At 39.0% G+C, this 17,232-nt stretch overlaps 1 protein-coding gene across 6 annotated transcripts; it reads left to right on the forward strand.

The window, feature by feature from the left end:
* The first annotated feature begins 7,561 nt into the window (after positions 1–7,561).
* On the forward strand, positions 7,562–16,292 carry GAR1 (GAR1 ribonucleoprotein). 6 transcript variants are annotated; one of them, XM_041760125.1, is made up of 7 exons: positions 7,562–7,652; positions 8,226–8,432; positions 9,891–10,045; positions 10,503–10,562; positions 13,976–14,114; positions 15,546–15,614; positions 15,983–16,292. In XM_041760125.1, exons 2-7 carry the CDS (start codon positions 8,237–8,239, stop codon positions 15,994–15,996), a joined length of 633 nt encoding a protein of 210 aa, XP_041616059.1. In that variant the 5' UTR covers positions 7,562–7,652; positions 8,226–8,236; the 3' UTR covers positions 15,997–16,292. The 6 variants fall into 6 exon arrangements, with proteins under 6 accessions (XP_041616059.1, XP_041616057.1, XP_041616056.1 ...); XM_041760123.1 differs by having other exon boundaries at positions 7,633–7,723; XM_041760122.1 differs by lacking the exon at positions 7,562–7,652 and adding an exon at positions 7,659–7,787.
* Positions 16,293–17,232: the final 940 nt, after the last annotated feature.

Below are 17,232 nucleotides of genomic sequence, written 5' to 3' on the forward strand. Positions count from 1 at the left end.
AGCAATCTGGAAAAAGAACAAATATCATTAATATCATAAAGGATAGAAACCAACAGTAAACACCATGTACAATGGTGAAACACTAGAGGCAAACCCATAAAAATCAAAGATGATGTATTTAAATGTTGTTGTTGCTATTGGAGGCAATAAATATGAAAAAAAATATTGCAGTAGAAGAGACAAAATTGCCATTATTTGCAGATAAAATGAGTCTACTTAGATAAAAGTGCTTGAAAAAGTATTAGACCTAATGTCAGTTATTAAAATGACTAGATACAAAATCAATAGAAGAAAATGACTTTCTTATCAACAATTAAAAAAGTGTAATAGATGGTTCATAATGACTGACATTCTCTATAGTTAGTATCTCTTCCCTCCCAACATGTCATTGAAAATAAATATAAAAATAAAAATAATTCCATTGCACCATTAAAAACTGAAGAGGGATTCCATCAATAGGATATAAACAGTGAAGAGTTACTGAAGATGTATAACAGAGGAAAAGATTAATTGCAAAACTCAAAGTTTAAGAAATGTTATATAGGTGACAGCAAGGTATCCAGAATAAGGGAAACCACAAAATAAATGGAGACAGTAGAATCTGAGAGAAGTGATGGACTAGGTGGTCAATTAAAGAAAGATCAGAACAATTGAGCCAGTAGCCCATTCTTTTATTATTTTTAAAGTAATCTCTACCCCAACCTATGAGGGGCTTGAACTCAAAACCCCAAGACCAAAAGAGTTACCTGCTCTGTCAACTGAGACAGTCAGGTGCCCTGAGCCCGTATCCCATTCTTGGGGCAACTTACTTCAGCATTTGTTCCAAGATAAAGTCTACAGAAGGCTCTCTGCCCACAGGTTCTAACTTAGCAGTTCCTGAGTGGATAGTGAGGCAGGAGACGCAAAGAAGCATTCCAGGTATATACAACTTCATGGGGTTCAGGAAGTCTCTGCATTTGAAAAATAAGCCATAGGAAAGCTCCTGAGGCCTCACATCCCACTGTACCCCTCTCCTGCACAATCATCCACGCAGAGATCCTAACAAGGATCTATACAACCAGAATGTACAGCACAAGAAAAATAAAAAGAAAGATTAACTTCATTTATGACTATAGGTGCAAAAAGTCCAAGTAAAATGTCAGCAAATTGATACAAACAAAATCTTAAAAAGGATTCAGCAGTCTGTAATTAATAACATCAACATTTGACAACTATTTTATGCACACACACAAACGCACATATGTCTGTAGGTTCAAGTAAATACGTGGGCTGTCATAATTATTATTTTTTAAAATTTATTCATAAGAAACAGAGAGAGAGAGAGAGAGAGAGAGAGAGACAGGCAGAGTCCCCCCCATGCAGGGAGCCTGATGTGGGACTCGATTCCAGGTATCCAGGATCATGCCCTGGGTTGAAGGTGGTGCTAAACCACTGAGCCACCCGGGCTGCCCTCAAAGCAACCATTAAAAGTCATTTTGAAATAGTCTGGGAAAATTCTACATGGACTGTTACTAGCTGATATTAAGGAATTATTACTTTAGTTAAGTGTGATAATGGTATTGTGATATGTTTAGAAAGTCCTCTGGGAAAAAAAAAGTCCTCTGGTGGAGATTTATGGATGAAATGCTATGTGAAGCTTACCACAAAATACTCTAGCCCCCCCCTCAAATACATACATACATATAAAATAAAAAATATATAATAGTAATTTATAAATAATTATAAGATAAAATATTTTGGAATCACAAATTTAAAAATATATATTTTTAAAATAAAATATTTTCCAAAGAAACAAATAATCCAATCATGAAATGGGCAAAAGACATGAAGAGAAATTTCACAGAGGAAGACATAGACATGGCCAACATGCACATGAGAAAATGCTCCGCATCACTTGCCATCAGGGAAATACAAATCACAACCACAATGAGATACCACCTCACACCAGTGAGAATGGGGAAAATGGGGCAAAAGACATGAAGAGAAATTTCACAGAGGAAGACATAGACATGGCCAACATGCACATGAGAAAATGCTCCGCATCACTTGCCATCAGGGAAATACAAATCACAACCACAATGAGATACCACCTCACACCAGTGAGAATGGGGAAAATTAACATTAACCACAAATGTTGGAGAGGATGTGGAGAAAAGGGAACCCTCTTACACTGTTGGTGGGAATGTGAACTGGTGCAGCCACTCTAGAAAACTGTGTGGAGGTTCCTCAAAGAGTTAAAAACAAACCTGCCCTACGACCCAGCAATTGCACTGTTGGGGATTTACCCCAAAGATTCAGATGCAATGAAACGCCGGGACACCTGCACCCCGATGTTTATAGCAGCAATGTCCACAATAGCCAAACTGTGGAAGGAGCCTCGGTGTCCATCGAAAAATGAATGGATAAAGAAGATGTGGTTTATGTATACAATGGAATATTACTCAGCCATTAGAAACGACAAATACCCACCATTTGCTTCAAAGTGGACGGAACTGGAGGGTATTATGCTGAGTGAAATAAGTCAATTGGAGGACAAACAGTGTATGTTCTCATTCATTTGGGGAATATAAACAATAGTGAAAGGGAATATAAGGGAAGGGAGAAGAAATGTGTGGGAAATATCAGAAAGGGAGACAGAACATAAAGACTCCTAACTCTGGGAAATGATCTAGGGGTGGTGGAAGGGGAGGAGGGCAGGGGGTGCGGGGGGAATGGGTGACGGGCACTGAGGGGGGCACTTGATGGGATGAGCACTGGGTGTTATTCTGTATGTTGGTAAATTGAACACCAATAAAAAATAAATTTATTTTAAAAAAATAAAATAAAATATTTTAAGGATGCCTGGGTAGCTCAGTGGTTATGTATCTGCCTTTGGCTCGGGGCATGATCCTGGGTCCGAGGATTGAATCCCATGTCGGGTCCCCTGTGGGGAGCTTGTTTTTCCCTCTGTCAATGTCTCTGCCTCTGTTTCACTTGTGAATGAATAAAATCTAAAAAAAAATGTTTATATGCATAATTTATAATTATATATATTATAATAAGGAAGGGATAGATGAAACAAGATTTGCAAAATGCTGGTAATTGTTGAAACTGAATTATGAGGTTTGTTATACTGCTCTCTGAACTTTTATGTTTGAAATTTTAATAATAAAAGTTTTAAAAAAGAAAGTCATGAGTTCATATTGTTTCCAATTTACAGTCAACTTTGGCTAAGTCCTTAGAACATCTTGTTCTAGTATAAGGTTTTTCAGCCCTTTCTCTTCTCTGTTGTTTAGAATATCTCCTTACCAAGAATTTTAATTTTAATTACTAACTTTTCAGTAGCACAAATGGATGTATGCTACTTATATGCTTTCTCTTTTTCCCTCCATTTTTTTAAAAGATTTTATTTATTTATTCATGAGAGAGAGAGAGAGAGAGAGAGAGGCAGACACACAGGCAGAGGGAGAAGCAGGCTTCCTGCAAGGAGCCTGATGTGGGACTCGATCCTGGATCCCGGGATCATGCCCTGAGCTGAAGGCAGATGCTCAACGCTGAGCCACCCAGGCATCCCCCTCCATTTCTTTTATAATCTCTTTGTCCATTATTCTGTAGTCACTTTGTTGACAAACACAATAAATGGTCAGAAATTCAAATTATAAAGTTCAGTTTAGTTCAGGTAACAAATACTTATTGGGCATTATTTTTTTTTATAGGCACTGTGCTAAATGCTTAGGATTCCAAAACAAACTGTAGTGTCCATTCTTCGGGAACTTAGAATCTAGTGTAGATTTCTCAGTTGGGTTCTGCAGATGCCGTTAGGAGTTCTGTGAGAAGTCACTAGGAATTCAAAAAAAAAAAGAAAGGGGAAAATTTTTAATTTTTTTGACTTTCCTTCTCCATGCAATGCCAGTACTTGCAGTAATGAAAAGTGATCAAGCAGCTCTGTTAGTAATTTTGCTAGAGATTTTTCAGCTATATGGCAGTGTCTGCATGACTATGTCCATTTGGTAGAGTCCACTCTGTTTTTGATGTGAGATAGGGGATGCTATTGATAATTAGTGAGTGCTGAATTGTACTGAGAGGGTAGTGATAGGCTGATGGCATCAGCTTCTCCCTCTTGAACTGTATCTCCTTATCCTCCCCCAGCCTCTCCATACCCACAGCTACCAGAGAGCAAACAAACTTTCCCTGATATGATTAAAAGAAAAATCAAGGAGTAAATTCTAAGTAAAGCTATGACTCAGATGCCTCCCTGTTGTTTTGTAATTTTGTGATTGCAAAACATGGAGCTTGTCATTAAGAGTGAATTATAAAGATTTCATTTTTCCTTTCTGATTTCCTTGTGTAGTTTTCTTGTTTTACACTTTGTTAGAAACTGTTTTACAAACATGACTTAAAGTCCAATGTGATGATCTCAAGGTCGTGAGATTGAGCCCCACATACTCAACCAATTCAACAAGGTCATGTAAGGAAAAAATGTCTCCTAAGCAGGCTAGTTTCTGCAGCCATTCTTGATCTTCAAAGAATTTGGCAAAATCTCGCCTATTTTCTTGGCAGTATTACCACAGTCCACTTCTCAGCGCAAACATCCTGTTTGCGCTGAGAACCAAAATCTGTATTAGTTTTTGTTATTGTGTAACAAATTAGAACCAAAATCTGTATTAGTTTCTCTTATTGTGTAACAAATTAGATTGATAACAATGATAGAGGAGAGTACTCAGAGGTCTGAGTCCAAAGATTCAGAAACCAAGGGTATGGTGCTATCATGAAGACTAACAGGGAACTGGAATGACGCACAATTTGGGAAGAATAAGAGGTGAGGGGTGGGACCGAAACGGACTGAAAACTCTGAGACTCTAGGGTTCTACTTTGTTCCTCTAAGTGGCTGAAGTTACTTCACGTCTCTGAATGTTACTTTCTTGCTGTCAAGAAGTAAAATAAAGGGGAACCAGGTAATCCTGAAGGTCTTATAAAACTTCAATAATTTTTATCACAGTGAGTTAGAAATAACAGTGGACCCCAAATGGAGCTAAACGCTGAACATAAAAGTTAAATGAAGCAAAGCAAAATAGAGCAGGGCAGTTATGCAAAGCAAAATAGAGCAGGGCAGTTATGAGTAATATTCTTCATGATATACAGTATTTAAAATACATTTACCAATATGAATAAAAATACATTTATCAAGTTCCTTTTATATGTAGGCTTCTTAGGGGCTTAGAATAGTGCAGAAGACATATTGTGATTCCTAGTGATGAGGGAACAGAAGGCTAGCTGAGAACAAAGCACAAGCTCACACCCTGCAACACCCCCCTTCCACTCCTGGGTGGGAATATATGTGACTTTCCCCCAGGAAGTTCCCAAGTATCTTAATGTTAATGCCCTGCTAGAGGAAAAACAACCTTAACTTTGATGTAGGAATGAGCCGCAAATGGGGCTAGGCAGGGAAAGTTAAGGGAAAGGCTGAGAATCAAGTTCCCAGAAATCTGTGGGTTCCCATAAACGAAAGGTCCAGAGTCAGGCTCCCACCCATCCCAAGAAAACAAAGACAGTAAAAACAGAGAAAAATAATAAACCTGGCTTCCTAGCTCCAAAATGTTGGGGAGTATCTCCCTTTGATGGTTTCCTAAGTAATCACGGAAACTCACCAGACCACAAAGAAGTCAGTCATTATGGTGTTATCAATACTCTCTGATCAATCCAAGACTGCACAAGAATGTCAAGGCCATTGGGCTCCCTGGCCCGGTTCTCAATCAAAGACTGCCACTAAAAGCCCTGTGGCAATCCTGTGGGGACCCCTCTGGCTTCTGAGAGATTTCTCTGTACCTCTGCTTACTAAACTTTATTTATTTATTTATTCATTCATTCATTTATTTTAGTCACAGAGAGAGAGAGAGAGAGAGAGGCAGAGACACAGGCAGAGGGAGAAGCAGGCTCCATGCACCGGGAGCCCGACGTGGGACTCGATCCCGGGTCTCCAGGATCGTGCCCTGGGCCAAAGGCAGGCGCCAAACCGCTGCGCCACCCAGGTTTCCCTCTGCTTACTAAACTTTTATCGCTTTGCTCACTCTCTATTGTCCTTGAGATTCATTCTTCAACTCCATGAGGCAAGACCCAAGCTCTCTCATATCAACTTGACAACTGCAAGGCCTCCAGTATCTTACAGGTCCTCCCCAACATATGGAAATCTTTTTGAAACTTCCCTTTTCCTTACCTTCAACTCCCAGGTATATAATCAGCCAGCCCTCACTAGCCCGGGGCAGCAGCACTCTTCCTGCCTGTGGGTCCTGCCCCCATGCTTTAAACAAACAAACAAACAAACAACAAACAAAAAAACAAACAAAAAACCCCCCCACCATTTTGCACCAAAGACGTCTCAAGAATTCTTTCTTGGTGGTTGGCTCTGGACTTCACCCCAGCAAACCTCACCTATATTTCCAAAACTACATCACTAGTATTCCCATAGCGAAGTTCACAAAGTTCTTTCCCAATTACATCAGCCCTCTGAAGCAGGTACCAATCCGCACCCTTTCAAAGAAGAGGAGGTGGACTGTGTCAAATACCAAAGGAAGGAAGGTCTCAAAAGATTCCAGTATAAAAGAGACCAACCAAATTTAACAAATAGGAGATCACTAGCTTTCCTTGGTAGAGAAATCTCACCGGAAGCTTAAATTAGGTATTAAGGTCTTAAAGGAAAAAAAGGATAGAGGGGCTTGTAGCATAGATGGTCCATGGCCTGTGTCAGTGCTCAAAACCTCCTCTCCAGGGACCCCTGGCCGGCTCAGTCAGAAGAGCCTGCCACTCTTCCCTCCCAGCTGTGAGTTCGAGCCCTAGGTTGGGTGTAGAGATCACCTAACTAAAAGGTTAAAAAGAAAAAAAAAAAAAGTCTTGACAAATTAAATAAACTATTTGGCGTAAAAGATAAAAATACAGCTTAGGGCAGCCCCGGTGGCTCAGCAGTTTAGCGCCGCCTTCAGCCCAGGGCGTGATCCTGGAGACCCGGGATCGAGTCCCATGTCGGACTCCCTGCATGGAGCCTCTTCTCCCTCTGCCTGTGTCTCTCATGAATGAATAAATGAAATCTTTAAAATAATTTTTTAAAATACGGCTTCGTTTTTTGTTACATAAAATATACTTTTAAAGAAAAAACATTTTAATTTATTTTATTTTTAGAAAAAACATTTTTAAAGAAAAGAACACACATGCACGCACTTTTCCCCTTCCTTTAACGAAGTGTAACGACAGGACAAAAGAACCGCCACAGTTCACCTCACAGTCGAGCTTACTTCAAAAGGTCCGGAAGAAACAGACGCGCTCAGCAGAACGCAGGAAGCCCTGCGCGGGTTGCGACCCCACCAGATCCACCCCTGGGTACAGCGCAGCTGCAAACTCAGAGATGGGGCAGTACAGTTGCTGGGGCTGGCGACGAACTAACGAACGAGGAGACCATTCTGCAGCCTGAGAAGCCAGGGCTCCCCACCAGCTCCCAGCCACCTGGAACCGCCAGGTCCCCGGGAGAGGGGGGCGGAACTCTCACGCCAACCATCTCCCGGGGCAACAGCGCGGCCGCACTTCCGGCAACTTCTCGATTCAACGGACGCCACTATTATACGTCATTTCCTCCGCTCCTCCGTAGGCAAGCGGACGTGACTGCCGTAAACTACTGTTTGACGGTGGGTCGTATTGCCGCTCTTCCAGCGCTGAAGGCTGTTTTGGAAATGTGACAGCGCCCCCGGTTCTGCCGGTGACTGGCTTTTTTGTAAATCAGTCGTTCGAATTTCTGGTCGCTCCCCGCCACCTTTGTGCGGGTACGGTGGCCGAGGAGGCTCGTTCACGGCGGAAGTACCGGGCTGGCGGGTGGGTGGGGGCAGCGGGGCCTGAGGTGCACGTGGCTCCGGTGCGTTGCGGTAGCGAGCAGAGGGGTCTGAGGATGTCTGGACGCGGGACTGGCTACGGAGGGAGGGGGGAAGGAAGGGAATGTGGCGTGAAGACCTTTCTGCCTGCTGGGGGAGGAGATACTGACCGGGGGCGGAGAGGCTGGTGAGCGGTCGGTCCGCGCGCACAGGGCAACGGGAAGGTGACACTCCTCACCCTCGGGTTCATCTCTGGCGGCTTGGCCTTGGGTGAGGTGGCAAGGTTGCTGCACTTATTACTGTCCCGCTGTATGATGTTCTGACCGTGGCACAGAGGGTGGTGGACCCAGAGGCCACAATGACCAAAAAGATACGTACTGTTTTTCTTACCAGGTAGAGTAAGCATGTCTTTTCGAGGCGGTGGTCGTGGAGGCTTTAATCGAGGTGGTGGCTTCAGTCGCGGCGGAAGCAACAACCACTTCCGAGGTGGAGGCGGTAATTTCCGAGGCGGCGGTGGTGGTAGAGGAGGATTTGGACGAGGAGGTGGCCGCGGAGGCTTTAACAAAGGCCAAGACCAAGGACCTCCGGAACACGTAGTTTGTATGTCGGTTTCAAAGCTTAACCTACTTGGGGGCGGAGGTTGTGGGTTTAAGTATGGGAAGTGAGCGTGCTGAAAGGTAGCTCTAGCAGCTCTCCTATGGAAGTTGCTGCTTGGTTGGGGAATCGGGTCTGGAGATGCTGTAAGCTGACTTACAATCGTGTTGTAGCGCTCAAATGTAAAGGGGAGATCAAGAAAGCAGAACAACACTTAGAATGCGTCGTGGAGGTGGAACTTGAGCTTGGGCTGAAAGGAAGTTATTAAGTAGGCAATACTGTATGTTTATTCCTGTTGTCCCCGTTTTACAGGTAAGAAAACCGTGAGAGTTGAGTTTCTTTGCTAGGGTCGTAGTAATAAGTTTCTTTGCTGGCATCATATTAATAAGTGATCCGTTTGAGCTACAAAGCCACGTTTTCTGACTCCAAAGCCCGTGCTCTCCATTGCTTTTCATAAATAAGAGAAGTGAGGAAAATTGCTTGTTAGGGAATCTACAGAGGGGAGGGAAGCCAAGGAAAAAACCCAATGAGAGTAGATTTGAAGTAATTATCAATGAGGTGGGATGGAAGTCCTGGGATGTGAGACAGATTTGATAGTAGAAGCCTACATCAAAAAGGAGAAGTGATGAAGAGAGTGCAACCTCACACTGGTTGGATCAGTGTGCAAAATGGTTTGAAGAGTGCAATGGCTAGAGTTATAGGTCCCAGCCCACAAGCATGCAACAGTCCGTGCATGATGCACTGTGAGGGTAGTGAAAGTGAGGAGGAAAAAAGGACGGGTTTGATGGGAGAGCAATTTCAATGGAAATAAATTCAGTAGAACTTGGCTAATTTGGGGGAATAAAAGGTTCCAGGTTTGGATTTTGGGTGATAGGGATGAATAATTGGTTTTGGAGGGATGTGATGAGTTTTTTAGTTTGGGGTGACGGTCAGAAATAAAGGTAGTAATTTTGGATTCCACACGTCCCTGAAAAAGAGTGAAGAGTCATTGGTAAAGAGGTGGTAGTAGGAAGTTATAAAAAGGGAGGAAAAAAGGAGAACAAAGACTGATTTACAATTAGGGACTGGGGAAATGAAGAGACAGAATGTAAGCATGGTGTTTAATAATAATATTTATTGTTATAATAAAACACCTGTTATAGGTTGGATGGCCTTAATGTGCCAGGCACCTTTCTAAGCACCTGACATTTATTATTGTGTTTATTCCTCATAGTAATATATATAGGGTGTTGGTATTGCTATTTGCCCTTATTAAGAATAGGACAGTGAATCAGAGAAAAGAATCTTACCCCAGGTCACAGAGCTAATGTGGAGTTTTTGGCTTTTTTTTTTTTTTTTTTTTTTTGCCTCAGAGGAGAACAGATAAATGAAATCCCAGGTACCCAAGAAGAAAGCTTCCAGATGATGTTGGTCAATATCATTTGAAACTGTTTTATATTTTAACATTTTTTTGTCCTATTTCAGTATTAGGAGAGTTCCTGCATCCCTGTGAAGATGACATAGTTTGTAAATGTACCACAGACGAAAATAAGGTGCCTTATTTTAATGCTCCAGTTTATTTAGAGAACAAAGAACAAATTGGTAAAGTGGATGAAATATTTGGACAACTTAGAGATTTTGTATCCTTTTTCATTAGAAGACCGAGTGATCTCATTAGAAGGTTACCATTTGCTTTTTTCTGGAGCTAAGTATTGTTTTAATTAAACTTCTTGTTTTATTCAATTGGGAGAGAGTATTGGTAAGATTGTAACATAAAGGAGAATCAAGAGAAGAGAATGTATCTCCCCATATTGAAAAGGAAGACTATAATAGAGTAACTTCCTTTTTGGAAGGTTTTAGAAGTAATTACCATTTGGATAAGTGCTACAGGATTAAGGTACTTTGCTTTGATTATGATGATGCTACTGAAATAGCGTGGAATTAGAAGTTTTAAAAATAAAAACTTCATTTCCTCTTGGAAACTTATTTCTTACTTTTCCTAGATATTTCCATATAGCTTTGTTTTTAGAATTACATAGGAATTCAGAAGGTTACCTCTTGTGATCTTAATTGCTTATTCCTTAATGTAACTAATAGTATTTTTCTGTTAAATTGTCAGAAAATATGAAGGCATCTTCCTTTAAAAAACTGCAGAAGGTGAGTGAAGCTTCTGATAAGTAGGATCTTTGGTTTTGTAAGTAAATGACCTTCCTTAGGATAGTGCTACTTAGAGCACTTGAACCCTCCAGTATATCACTAGTGAAGCTCTTAAATTGATATGTTCTGTACTTTAAATGTTGAGCTTACTGATCCTTAAAAGTAATTTAATACAAGCTTTCAGAAATTACTCTTAGGCAAATTCTGTAACTGCTACAGTATGTTTTTTCGTTTATGTAAGATTCTTACTGAAAGCTTATATGATCAAACTTTCTAAATAAAGTGTTAAATTAGGAAACATTATTTGAGAGAAGTCAGATATTAAATGATTTCACAGATCTTTCAAAACATGATAAATGCTGTGAAGGAGAACTGCAGATTGCCATGAGGATGTTAGTAGTGGGACCATATTTAGTATATTGGCTTTCTGAGTAAACTAGAAGCTGAGACCTGGAAGTTGATTAGAGGTGATTTCCAAACCTTGTTGCTCATCAGAATATCTAAGGGAGCTTTTAAGGTCATGTATTTCTTGGTCCCACTCTTAGAAATTGGAGCTGGTAAGTCCTCAGATAGGGACCAGGCTTCAATTGTAAAAAGGCAGGTTCCTGGATAATTTTGATGTAATTAGATTAGCACTTGGGAACCACTGCTATTCAAACAGGTGGGAAGCACATTATAAGTAGAGAAAACTGTACAAGTCTCTGAGACAGCCAGTTTAAGGATCTGAAAAAGGCTGAAGTGTAGCTTGGACATAGATCATTTAGGAGGGTCTAGAGAGGTAGGCAGGGGCAGGGTTACTAAGGCCTTAGGTCATGGGAAAGCATTTAGTTTTAGTTTTGTTTTTAAATATTAGGATAAATACAGTTAAGTTACACTTAAAAAGAGCACCAGAAAAATTAAAGAGCACCCTGGAAAGGGGTTAGTACTGTATGTGAAGGGGCCAGGTCAGAGACTGTTGCATCAGTCCCAGAAGAAATGGTGTTTCGGACCAGGGTAATAATGACAGTGGAAATGGAGAAAAGTGGATGGATTTATGAACAATACAGGAAGTAGCATTGATAGATCTTGGTAGTTGATTAACAATTGAAGTTAAAAATATCACCATCTTTCAGATGTCTGATTTCAGATCTTTGTGGATGGTGTCACCATGTACCAAAATGGGAGACACCGGAGAAGAAGGAAATTGGGGGAAGATGATGAATTCACTTTTAGACGTGATGAGTTTGAAGCACTTGTGAGTTATTCACATAGGAGCTCAAAGGAAGAGCCTGGATTAGTGATGGGATTGCAGGTTGTCATTGTGCAGATAGTACATGATACAGTCTAGGAAGAAAGAGTAAGAAAAAGAGCTTTGGGGTATCTCCTAAATTTTATATCTATCTGGAGACTAAGAATAACACCAGTAAAGGAGGAGGCAAACCAGGAGAGTTTCATAAAAGTAGTTATCTTCTGAGTCAGGAGAATAGAAGTGGTCAGCTATGGCAAAGTGCTGCCGCGGAGTTCTTTGGACTTAGCAACAGGCAGGGCAAAAGGTCATGGAGCCAATGGAGTGGTGGGCACAGAACCCAGATGGGTGTAAGAGATTCTAGATGGGGACAGTGCCTTCTTGCTGGCATATGGCTGCTGTAGAAACTGGCAAGTAGCCACTGGGAAATTCAGCTGCTTCAGGCAGGCCCAAGAGCCAGGCTTCTTATTTGGTGACCTGAAAAAAAGAATTGGCCTGTGATAGCCACTTAAATTTGATCTGGATGCCTGCCTTTTGTCACAGTATTACTTATTTGAGGATTTATTATTTTTTAAAAATATTTTATTTGAGAGAGAGATGGAGCATAAGCAGGGGGGAGGTGCAGAGAGAGGGAGGAGCAGACTCCCCACTGAGCAGGGAGCCCAATGTGGGGCTCAGTCCCAGAACCCTGAGATCATGACCTGAGTGGAAGGCAGATACTTAACTGACTGAGTCACCCAGGGGCCCCTGAGACTTTATTATTAAGTATTTTTGTTGTTGTATTTTTGTTGTTGTTTGTTTTTTTCACGGATGCTAAATTGGGACATTCTACCTCTCTTCATTTCTAGATCCACTGCTCAGGTTCAGGTCCTCATTATCCAGCCTAGGATATCCAATTGAATTTTCTGTAATGATGGAAATACCTGCCTAGTAAAATAACCAGTAACCATTTGTAGCTATTGAGTGCCTGAAATGTGGCTAATGTAACTCAGGAACTGAATTTTTATTTTATTTACTTATTTATTATTTACTTTAAAGATTTTATTTATTCATGAGAGACACAAAGAGGCAGGTTCCCGGCAGAGAGCTTGATTCAGGACTCGATTCCAGGACTCTGGGATCACAACCTGAGCCAAAGGCAGATGCTCAACCACTGAGCTGCCCAGGTGTCCCAGGAACTGAATTTTTAATTGTGTGTGTTTTTTTAAAAAGATTTTATTTATTTATTCATGGACACAGAGAGAGAGAGAGGCAGAGACACAGGCAGAGGGAGAAGCAGGCTCCATGCAGGGAGCCCAACGTGGGACTCGATCCCGGTCTCCAGGATCACACCCCAGGCTGCAGGCGGCGCCAAACCGCTGCGCCACCGGGGCTCCCCGAATTTTTAATTGTTAATTAATTAATTTAAATAGCCACATGTGGCTAGTGGCTACTGTATTGAGCAGTGCAGAGCTAGACACTACTTTTGAGAGAATGGACTCTGGGAAGAGTGATAAAAGGTGGTATCTAAAGAGGGATTCCGACATCTTATAAGTAATACATTATCATTTGAAACTCCTTATGCATGTTTTATGTAAAATTGTGAAATATGCCTCATTATGTCTCATTATTATGAAAAATAATCTCTTTAATCCTGAATAATAGAATGGGTTTAATTTATGCATATCCTTTATTACTTTGTATGTTCAGCAAATACTTACTGATTTGATCAGTAGTTTGAAATAGTTTTCAATATTTCAAAGTTTCAAATATTTCAGAGTTTCGAAATAAATAGTGTGTGCTTCATTTTGAATTTTAATGTTAAATTCTTAATAGTTTTAAGGGCAATTCTATTGTGAAAAGGTAGTTAATTTTTAGAAGACATCTATTTATAAAGAGAAATGAGATTGGATTGATCTTCATTTTTATTTATATGCTTGTAATGCTTATCGTGTGGAAAGTTTAAGGGCTTTGTATACATTACTTTTTTGATCTTCATGAAGACTATGGGGTAGGTGCTTCATTCTCTTCATCTGATAGATTAGGACATGAAGGCACAGAGAAATTAAGTCTTTGCCCACGGTTACACAGTAGTTAATGGGGTTGAGATTTGAACCTAGGCAGTCTTGAGTCTAGTGTGTAGATCCTTAATGATCATACTGTATCACTTCCCAAGCCATCACACTAATTCTTTCTGTCATACTTCCAGTTTTATATAGACCCATATAAACTGCTACCACTGCAGAGGTTTTTACCTCGACCTCCAGGTGAGAAGGGACCTCCAAGAGGTGGTGGCAGAGGAGGTCGAGGAGGAGGAAGAGGAGGAGGTGGCAGAGGTGGTAGAGGTGGTAAGTTGTTTTTTGGGGAAATTTTCTAGTGAGATTTCAAACTTGCAGCCAATTCACACAGTACAACTTAATTTTGTATATAGGCAAACCTCTTTTATGTTTTTTTTTAGAAAAGCTATTTTCAAATCTTGACAGATTATCATAGTAATAATGCTTTGTTTCAATGACTTATTTTTTTAAAAAATCTAATAAAGTATAATTTTGAGGGATTTTATCTTTGGGGTTATCCATGTTTTGTTTTGCATTTTATAAAGTGTAAGATTATCTTGACTGAGTTTTAGTTTTTTAATTAATATTATTGGGTGTTGATTATATGCTGAGAGCTAGTTGTATTCTTTTAATATTTATATGTATTCTTTTAATATTCAGCAAAACCTTGTGAGATAGGTGATAGCCTTATTTTAGATGTGGAAATGGGTGGCTTACAAAAATTAATTTGCCCAGTTAATTGGCAAAGACTTACCAATAAATTTATTGCTTTGATTTCAGCATTTTGATATATGTATTTCTTAAAGTTTTGGTACATTCACCATTGTGGACCATTAGATGATGAGCAGGATTGGGGATAAGGTGTGGTGCAGTATTGAGTATGCCTAGATCTGAGTAGTGGTGTGGTGGGGGACAGGATGATGGCAGAGCCTAAGTAGTTGGGAACAGGAGCCAAAAATTGGTTGGATATCTTCTGTTACTGAAACAGAAAGGAGAAAGAAGTCTGTTTCTAACTTTGCCTTTCTCAATTTAATTATTTCATTCTAAATATGCTTTTTTTTGATCCAGATAGCTAGGAGATAATCTCTTTAAGAAATCTGGATATATCTTTTTGAAATATTTTTAAGACACTAATGAGATCCCCCTCATTCCCATTCTATATTCAGTCTCTCATGTGACACTGAAAAAAATTCATTTGTTTTCTTAAAACTTTTATATTTACATACCACTGTTTTGGGAATATGTTTTTTCCTCTTATTGTAATTCATCATTCCTTACAAAGTTAATCAAAAGAAGTAAAAATGGAGACTGAAATAGGAGGTCAAATATGTATTGGATAAATGAAAATTTTTAATTTTTTATTAAATATGTTAGCATCAGTGATGGTCCATATGTGGCTCAACTAACTTTAAATATTGTATTTATTATGATATCCTCAGAGTGAAACCACCCCTATCTGTTACCTTTTGTTCTTAGAATAAAAAGCCTTAGTTTATTTTATTATTATTATTTTTTTAAAGCCTTAGTTTAATCAAAAAAGTAATTCAGCAGAAGTTGAATTACTCATACATTTAATAGTAAGGCTAAGTGGAACTTTAAAGTTACAAGTTTGGTAATTCATTAAAACAGGATTCTTGTTTAAAAAATTGTAACGTAGGTTATTAGGCTTATCAGATTAGGATAGGCTACCATAATTTTTATAAATATTTCCTTTATTTTTAGGTGGTTTTAGAGGTGGAAGAGGAGGTGGAGGTGGAGGCTTCAGAGGAAGGGGTGGTGGCGGTTTCAGAGGTGAGTGTGGAAAAATAGTCTTTGAATCACTGAATTTCTAGGATTGGTATTACCTACCATTTTAAATTTTTATTCAGTCTTATTTCTGTTTCCCCAGTATATGGAACACCATGGTGTTCTTTGCTTTAGCCTAATTTAGATCTTTATTTTATGTCACTTTCTTGCTTTTCCCTTTGGATTTTTTCACCTACTTTTAATTGTTTTGCGGAATTAATTTGAAAAAGCAGTATGAGTGACAGTTAAATTTGGTAAATTGGTTGGCTACATAGTATAAGAATTAATGTTGATTTTAAGCTTGAGATTTTATTTATAGTGCTATTAAAAATTCATTTACTACAGCCTTAATACTTTCATTTTCTCTTAATTAGGGAGAGGACATTAAGTGTTAAGTGTAAGAGTTGACCGAGAAACTTCCTGCATGATCTACGTCAATGGCTCAGAAACTTGTTTCTTGAGCAAGTCTGGAAGAACTGGTCATTTTATGACGGTGGAACTAAAATGTCATCACCATGCAAAAATGAGTACAACAGAATAAGCGATTTTGCTCTAAAAGTATGAACAAATGTTTAAATGTTTTGTATAACACTTGGAAGTCTGGGGGCTTAATAAATGGGCAGTTTTCATTTGAAGCATACTTGGAATTTTTAAAATAAAATGTTTTATTTCTTTAACTTATAATAGAACTGTGTTTATTAAAACAAATTTTTGACGTTAAAAGGAACAATTAAGCTTAAACCCAGTGGATTTCAGATAGAAAAAATGATTTGTTTATGTATATAACTGATTTTTAAAAAGAAGGCTAGTGAAACAGTACTTTAACGTTATTAATAAATTAACACCCCCTTTCAAAATCCTTGCCTTTTGTATATGAAAATATCAGCACTTTTTATTGCGTTTCATTTGTGAACCTTCATAAAGGTTACAAAAGCAGTTTCTTTAATTGTAATTAATAATTGGTTAGCAAATTTTAGTGTTGGGTATGAATCTATTAAACTTGGAACAGCTCTTTTCATGTAAGAACTAAAGTTCAAGAAATTTCTGGAGAAACATTTAATTCTCATTCAACATAGAATTCTGAAAGTTTTACTGACTCTTATTTTACTTTTTTAAGGGGACTCTAAAGGTTTAAGATGTTATTCATCATAAGAAAAAAAAGATATTATTCATCATAAATAATTTGTTCAGATTCCTGGCAATATGTTCAGATTCCTGGGTAGAGACGTTTCAGATTTTTTTTTTTTGAGACATTACAAATTAAATTGACTTTTGATGCCCACTGCTAGTGTAGTATCAAGATATAACTATGAGAGCAAGTTAGAATACTGTGATAATGGGACCATTTCCCTGCCATTGATTTTTTTTTTCTCTTCTCACACGTATTCATTCTCAGAATGATGTTTCTCTAGCTGTTCCTTTCTACCATACTATACCTAATAATTAATACTTGATTAACTCTTGGAATGCTTGAGCATATAGTATTGTCTGCATTAGCAATGTAGGTTTTACTTCTCTTTTTTTGATTAATGGAATTATAGCAGAATTAATAAGCATGTAGGCCATAAATATATATGATGAAAATATGTTGAAAAATTTTCACAGGAAGAAATAGTGCTTTTCA

Source organism: Vulpes lagopus, chromosome 6, assembly GCF_018345385.1.
Source record: "Vulpes lagopus strain Blue_001 chromosome 6, ASM1834538v1, whole genome shotgun sequence".
Classification (NCBI taxonomy): Eukaryota; Metazoa; Chordata; class Mammalia; order Carnivora; family Canidae; genus Vulpes; species Vulpes lagopus.